Raw genomic sequence first — 7,970 nt, 5'->3', positions numbered from 1 at the left:
TAAAATCAAATGAATGGTTTTGATGAAATAGATTAAATATAATGGAAAGTATTTGAATAAAAGAAATAAGATAAAATGAGATAAAATAATCCATTAGTAGTTACAATAAATGACTCAGTACATACAAAGAATAATAAATTAATAAAGTTTTTAAAAAATGAAATTAAAACTAAAAATAATAAAAAGGAATTGTAATTAACAACACGATGTATGTCATGGAATATTAATTCAACAAAAAACACTCTGTAGATCCAATCACAAAGTAGTTTTTTCAATAAAGGAAAGAATAATAGATAAACGACTCAATTAACACTAAATTAACTAATTTTTATTAAATTTTATTATAATTATATTATATAAATTTACTATTTCTTTATTTCTTTTTTTGAATGTTTCTTTTCTTTATCTCTTTAAATTCTTCTTTTCTTTATTATTCATGTTTTATTGAACTTATTGACTTTGTGCACCAATACTTTTATAGTCTAGAGTGAGTAACGTTTCAAATAATTAAGTTTCTTAAGATAGTTTAAAGGAAAAAAAAGAAATAGAATTAAGTTAGTTAGAGTGAATTTGAAGTAAAATTTAATCAACTAAATTCACGAAATGACAGATAATGAGACACACAAAAGACTGAATAGTAAAGTTATGATTCAAAAATAGTTTTATTTGAATAAAAATACAAAAATATCATGAAAATTCCGATTAATATACTTTTAAACCCTCAAAAGTAGAACTCCATCATATAAAGTTATGTATAGTGATAGATCTATTGTTACACCAATTTTAATTCCCTCAAGCCCTACTTTAAATTCAATAGAAGACTCTGATTCTGAGAAAGTATTCCTATTAGAACATTATTCAAAAAGGGAAAGACAAAGTTGCTTATTTTATGCACCTAAAACAGTGTTTATATCGATTTCAATACTTGTATTTCTTACATCCATTGCCATTTTCAGTGTTGTTATTCTTTATACATTGAATCTGTTGTAATTTACTAATATCCTAAAATTAAAAATTTCCTTTTTATTCAAATGAATAAGAAACTTCAATCTCCTGAAAGAATTTTTCTTTTAGACATTTCTAAAAAAAAGAAAAGTTCATCTAAAAAAATTAAATTCATTGTGAAAAGTGAAATGTTTGGACGAAAGAAGATTGTTACGATGAAACCTATCAAAAAATTACCACATGGAACAGTTAGACATGAACTTCACATAAAAATTAAAGATGGAGTTAATAAAGGAGATATTCTTCATGCTGTTAAATGCCCACCTGGACAAAATATTAATGATTGGGTTGCTGTTAATTGTTTTGACTTATTTAATGAAATTAATTTAACATATTCATCTATTACTGCTTTATGTACTACAACAAGATGTCCTGTAATGAATGCTGGTCCTAAAATGGAATATGTTTGGATTGAAAATAATAAGTCAGTAAAATTAAGTGCTCCAGAGTATTGTGAAAAGTTATTTACATGGGTTCAAAATTGTTTTGATGATACTTCTATTTTTCCAGCTGAATTTACAAGTAAACCACCAAAACAATTTGCAGAAACAGTAAGGAAAATATTCAAACGATTATTTAGAGTATATGCTCATATGTTTTATAATCATATGGAACATTTAGAACAACTTGGTATTCAAGGAATTGCTCTTCGAGGATTTAAACATTTTTATGCATTTTGCCGTCAATATAAAATGTTGGGAAAAGAAGATGTTGTTCCTTTACATTCTCTTGTTGAAGACTTAGATAAAGAATTTGGGTTCAAGTCTTTGTAATTCAGTTTTTGAAAGTTCATTTTTAATGTTATAATAAACAGTCATTTATTTATTTGTTATCACTTGGAGTTCAACGTCTGGAATAGATGCTTTCATTCTTTTCTTTTTAATAATTGCATAGATTATTGACGATGTTGCAGTGATAATAATAAGTGCACCAAATATTGCAGTACAAATCAAAAGCCAAATATTATATGATTGAGGTACTTCATTTGTTTCTAAAAATTAGTCATATTCATTTTAAAAATTAAAATATTACAAACCATACATTTTAATATGTAAGTTACATGTTGTAGCATTTGTTGAAGATGCTTTTACTCTATATGTTTGACTACTTTTTCCATAAAATGAAGCAGAACAAAACCCATTTCCTCGTTCTGTATTATACGTTAATGTTTGTTCTTTTATACAGTCAATTGTTGATGTTAAAATAATATGACAATCCAAGTCTGTTGTTGGACATGCGTCAATATAAATCATAAGATTATATCCATCCATTGTCATCCATAATCCTCTATGATAATCTCCACTTGGGTCAATAGTAATAGGATCATCTTGTGCAATAGTAGTACTAATGGTTTGAGGTAGAACAGTCTTTCTTGGGTTCTGACAAAAGAACTGTTTTTTGTATGGGGTGATTTGAAGGAAATATGAGCCAGTCGACTTATGAACACTAGAAATGAAAATATAATACAAAGTATTATATGTTGTATTTAGTTGTAAGAATGATAATCCATTTTCATTACAACCATTATCATCTTGTAATAAACATTTTTTTGTTATAACTCCATTTGTTTCAGTAGCTTTCATTATTGTTATTAAAGTATCAAAATTACTAAAAGAGTTACATAAAGATATGTTGATTTGATTTCCATCTCCTTTAAATGTATACCAATAGCCATACTCGTCATGAATACAATCTTCGTTAACAGAAGGGTTAATAGAATTTATTTCATTTTCATGATAAAATGGGAGAGATTGGATATGAAAATAAGGTGTATTTGTTAAATCTTCTTCTTTATATGATAAATACTTATAATAAACAAAACACTAAAACTTACCAAAAAAACAACAAACGATTGAAAAATAATAATGAAAAAGAAGATTGAACTTTTGAACAAATAAAAAATGAATAATTTTTATCTGCTTCAACACTAAAACTATATCTTGAATAGATGCCACACCCACCACTTGAACGAGATTTATATATTAATTCATTATTGTTCCAACAATTAATAATTTCATAAATATATGTTGCAATTGAACTTGTTGAGTCACAAGTAGAAATTACAATTTGCTGGTTGTTAGAGAAATGAACATTTGTTATAATACCATAATATGGAACATCGTCAATATAAAGTGTATTGAAATTATAAACAGAAAAAGAAGATGGCAATGAGTTAATCAAAATACCATTTTCACAGTTATTTGCATAAATAGTAGAAATAAATAACAACAACCAAACCATTAACCATTTTAAGTTCTTTTCTAAAAATGCGAATTTATTTATATTATGTTTTATATAACAAATAATGTCAAACAATCAATTAAAACGACTCTTTAATTTTTTCTTGAATCATATCTTCTCTCTTCATAATAATTTTTTCTTCGTTCACGTGAATCAGAACGGCTTCGTTCTCTATAACTACTTCTTTGTCTACAGGAACGAGAATATCTTAAATTTGAAGGTGGAGATCTTGAACGCTCACGTTGGTGATGGTCAGAATATTGAACAAACTTTTTAAGATCACTAAATGAAGTAAGACTGTCTTCATCGAGTTCATGAGAATTAGGCTGAGAAGTTCCTTTAAAAAAGTCTAAAAGAGGTTTGTAATAAACTTGAGGAATACGAGGAAGAATACACCCTTCAAATTTTGGTTCAAGAATTAAGTCTTTAACTAAACATTTTATTTGTTTTGTTTTTTCTCCATGAAGAGATATGTTAACAACAGCACGATCATCAACAAACGGTTTAAGGTATGAGAGTAATAAATTGAATTGTATACTGTAACGTATTATTAATGCAGCAATACACCTAACATATTTATTTGAATGAGTACTCATCATTCTAATGTCATCTGGTGTTGGATTTAATTGAAATAATCTTAATAAAACACAAAAAGCGGTCGAAGGAGATGAACTGGATTTTTGGATATATGGGCTTATGTAATGAACATCATTTATGATAATATCAATAAGGTCTGAAATTGAATGAATTGAACCTAAAGTTTTAAACATATAATCAGAATGAGTAATATTTGTAAATAAAATAGAATCGATGTTCATTGTTCTTGTATTTCCTTGTGTTGGAAGTGTTTTTCCTTCACTCATTTTAATTCAATAACAGATTTATAGTTCTTTTATTGAAAGGACAAAAAAATTGATAAGTTAATATGAAAAGATGTTCATATTAAAAAAACACAAATCATGTGAAAAATTTTTATTTTTTTTTTATAAAATTTATCATTAACGAAAAATTTTATTTCATCAAACGTCTGTTATGTGAGAAAAACTAGGAAATTAAAGAAAGAAGTTGATTTTTGAATTAAAAAAGGAAAAAATAAAATAAAACTAAAAAATAAAAAACTAATATTTTAATACCTATGCAAGGTCATGATGCTTTGATTGAAGCAGAAAATGGGGTGATGCTTGTCTCTTCAGAAGAAATCCCAAGAACACAAAAACAAAGAAAGAAAAATTGGAAATGTGTTTTTCCTAATTGTAATGAGCCAGTAAAAACTCGATTCAATTGTTATGCCCATGTATGGGATGCTCATTTACGTCAATACTATACTCAAAATTATCCTGACATGTATCCAACAACTGCATTCAAAAAAACACAAAATAAAACACCAATGAAAAGTCTTTGTGAAAAGTACATGATTCAATTAGTTGAAAAACCTAATTCGAAAGAAAAGGGAAGTAGCGAAACAAAGCAACAAAATTCATTAAATGAAGTAATTCAACAAATTCCAATTAACGAACAAAATACTTTAAAAACTGAACAAAATATGACTTATACTATTTCTCCTGACCAAACTTCTAATGGTGCTCGTGAAATAGAAATGTCTTCACCAAATCAATCAAATGAAATATCTGTCCCTTCTCCATCAAGAATAACAAATAATCCTGAACAACTCTCTGAATCAAATTATCCCTTTGCATTCTTATCTGAGTATCAATTTAGTAATCAATTTATTACAAATAACTATCATATTCCTCCAACTGATCAACCAATTCAACAATTTCAACCGACTGCAACAATTGCTATTGAAGAAACAAATCAACAGAACCCCAATATTATTCAAGACAACTCAGACTTTATTAAAATAGAACAAATAACTACTCAACTAAAACGGTTACATGTTTTTGGTGAAATATTTGCTGAAAATGGATATCTTGTTCGTTCTGATGCTAGGTCTAAAACAGATATTCAAACAATTGAAAATGCGTTAAATTCAGTTACTTCTTTAGTTGGTAAAAAATATGCTTATAAAAATGAGCCAAATAAAATAAAATATGGGTTTATTGCACAAGAAGTTCAAGAAGTTATTCCAGACTTAGTTCAAAAAGATGAAAGTGGTAATTTGAGCGTTGACTATTTAGGTGTTATTCCATACATAGTAGAGGCATTAAAAACTATTCATGATAATTCAGTAAGTTTAGAAAATTCATCAAGAAAAGAATATACTGAATTATCTCAAATTGTGGAAGACGCTGTTTTACAACTTCAAATGTTAATGGAAGAAAAAGGGAAACATATCTTTCTTGAAAAAGAATCAAGAGCTTCAACATTATTAACGTTTGATATATTTGGACCACCAATAGTGGTGTTATTAATGGGAATTATGTTTAGTATTTTGAGTATAGTTATTCCATTTTTTGTTCCATACTTATTCTTTACTCTTGGAGTTTTAGTTGTTGTTACAATTGTTCTTTGGACAGTGGTTATTGCTCAGAGAAAACAATTAAAAGATTTCTTTGTATTTAGGATTATGAAATTACGTTGGTTAAAATCTCAATTCTTTGTTTGGTTTTCTATATTAACTCTTATTCATGTCTCTCTTCTAATATCAATTTTATTAGGATATGGTGGGTTAATTATGACAGCAGTTTATATTATATTCTTTACTTTGTTAGCTGCAGTTACATACATCCTTCATATATCACCAAAGTTGCATTGGAAATTTTCATTTACAATATCATTGTTTATTTTATCATTTATATTAACTATAATATGTTCTATATTGTTAACAATTTTTCAACCATTTATTTCTTTAAATATTAGAGAAATGAACAAACCTTATCATGTAAATATTCGTCCTAATGAGCCAATAACCCCAATGGTATTATCATCCCCTCCTTGGAATTGTTTTTCCCCTCAAATACAAAGTGACATTCCACTACCTCAAAATTTAACTATAGTAATGCCTTCAAGTTCAACTCCAAATTCTGTTTCACCAACTGTCCGAGGAATAGTTTCTGACGACATTTCTACTAATGACATTGAATTTTATATTGTTTGTTCAGGACTTATTAAAGTAAGTTATGGCAAAGTTACACTTAAATCTTGTGAAACAAAAACTAATGAAAAGACTTGTTTAAATAATAAATGTGGATGGTGTTCAAGTACCAAAAAATGTGGGTTCTGTGAACATGGTGGTGAGTTTTGTGATAATGATGACACACATGGTTGTTAGTTAGATAATGTAATGATAAATAATATTGCTGTATTAAATCAATTGTTTTCTTTTTATTTTATTTTTTATTTAAACAAGATGAAATGAATTGAAAGGTTGTATGTTAGAAATGTCATACACACATTACAATATTTCAGTGAGCTGAGTCACGCTTATCATTTATTTATGAAGCTGCCATTAATTAGAAAACATCTTATTCAATATTGCAATAATAGCAGGGATTATTATTGATGACTGAGAGTCATCTGTTAAAATAGAAGAATGAGTATTTGTAAAGACGATAGTATTACGTACTTGTTAGAATGTAAGTATATTTGATAATACGGGTTTTATTAAAGAAAATGATATTCATGTTGGCGGTAAAAGAATTTAGCCAAAATAAAAGAAAGAAGATAAGAAACTCGAGCTTATCAACAATGAAAAAAAAAACAAATGAATAGTTGGTGAATAAAAGTCTTAAATTACAAGATGTAGCTAATCTCTGATGAGCAAAGAACGATAGAAAATAAATGTAATACCATTTAATAACTTTCTTTTTATTATTTTCATCAAGTCAAAGTGTTAAAACAAATAAACCACATGAAATAGAGTAAATGAAAATAAATATAACATAATAATTAATTAAATGATAAATGATTTTATTACATTTCATTTATTTGCTATTTCATTATTTATTTTATTAATAATTGATTTAGTTGTTTTATATTTCTTATCAATTAAATTATAAAATGATTTTTCTTTTTATTTTTTAACAAATCATTTGTCTTCTTTCTTTATTGCTACATTCCTCTTTGTATTTTCATTTTTCTTTAACTCTTCTTCATATTAACATCCTTCAAAACATCAATTTCAAATGATGGAAATAATGGAATATTAAATGACTTTAATAACTACCATTGACTAAAACATAGATATTCAATTTATTTGACATCTATAGGTATTGTATTTCAATATTCTATATTTTCACATTCATTTTCTTATTCTTTCTCTTTTAAAAAAAATTTGAATATTCAACCTCGTACCATATTACCTCTTTAAATGTTTTCATCTTTAAATATTTCATATTCTTCATCATAAATATAAATTGTTTCAGTGATATGAAATAATATTCTTGAATAATGAATGAAATGAAATATATTTCAATTAAATTATCATATATTTTATTGAATTTTTTAATTTCAATTTCTAAATTAATAAAATCATTAATATCATCAAAATACTTTGACATTAGCATTATTTCATTATATATCATAATTTCATTTATTCTTTACTTTTTATTATTGTATTTTGATTTGAGCTTAAAATATTTTTAAGCTATGAACCTTGAGTTTTTATTTTTTAGATTTATTTTTAATCTAAAAATCAGATTTATCATGTTTTAATTATTGAGGAAATATTCTAAAAATAATAAATAGATTGAATAGAATATAAAAATTAAATGATTCAATAAAGACAGTAAATCAAAGGCAACGAAAAAAAGCAAATAATTGAA

At 25.9% G+C, this 7,970-nt stretch overlaps 4 protein-coding genes across 4 annotated transcripts; 2 read left to right on the top strand and 2 right to left on the bottom strand.

The window, feature by feature from the left end:
• Positions 1–1,133: 1,133 nt before the first annotated feature.
• Positions 1,134–1,778, top strand: ENU1_174500 (Mob1/phocein family protein; the record flags this gene model as incomplete). Its single annotated transcript, XM_008861282.1, has 1 exon — positions 1,134–1,778. One exon carries the CDS (start codon positions 1,134–1,136, stop codon positions 1,776–1,778), a length of 645 nt encoding a protein of 214 aa, XP_008859504.1.
• A 45-nt stretch (positions 1,779–1,823) lies between these two features.
• Positions 1,824–3,246, bottom strand: ENU1_174490 (hypothetical protein; the record flags this gene model as incomplete). The annotated part of the gene is made up of 3 exons (XM_008861281.1): positions 1,824–1,996; positions 2,042–2,794; positions 2,856–3,246. 3 exons carry the CDS (start codon positions 3,244–3,246, stop codon positions 1,824–1,826), a joined length of 1,317 nt encoding a protein of 438 aa, XP_008859503.1.
• A 92-nt stretch (positions 3,247–3,338) lies between these two features.
• Positions 3,339–4,109, bottom strand: ENU1_174480 (hypothetical protein; the record flags this gene model as incomplete). Its single annotated transcript, XM_008861280.1, has 1 exon — positions 3,339–4,109. The coding sequence occupies one exon, from the start codon at positions 4,107–4,109 to the stop codon at positions 3,339–3,341; it is 771 nt and encodes a 256-aa protein (XP_008859502.1).
• Positions 4,110–4,381: 272 nt separating this feature from the next.
• On the top strand, positions 4,382–6,478 carry ENU1_174470 (hypothetical protein; the record flags this gene model as incomplete). Its single annotated transcript, XM_008861279.1, has 1 exon — positions 4,382–6,478. One exon carries the CDS (start codon positions 4,382–4,384, stop codon positions 6,476–6,478), a length of 2,097 nt encoding a protein of 698 aa, XP_008859501.1.
• Between the last annotated feature and the right edge of the window lie 1,492 nt (positions 6,479–7,970).

The sequence above is a fragment of the Entamoeba nuttalli genome (assembly GCF_000257125.1).
Source record: "Entamoeba nuttalli P19 unplaced genomic scaffold asmbl_7711, whole genome shotgun sequence".
NCBI lineage: Eukaryota > Evosea > Mastigamoebida > Endamoebidae > Entamoeba > Entamoeba nuttalli.
This window is presented reverse-complemented; position numbering and strand designations above follow the sequence as displayed.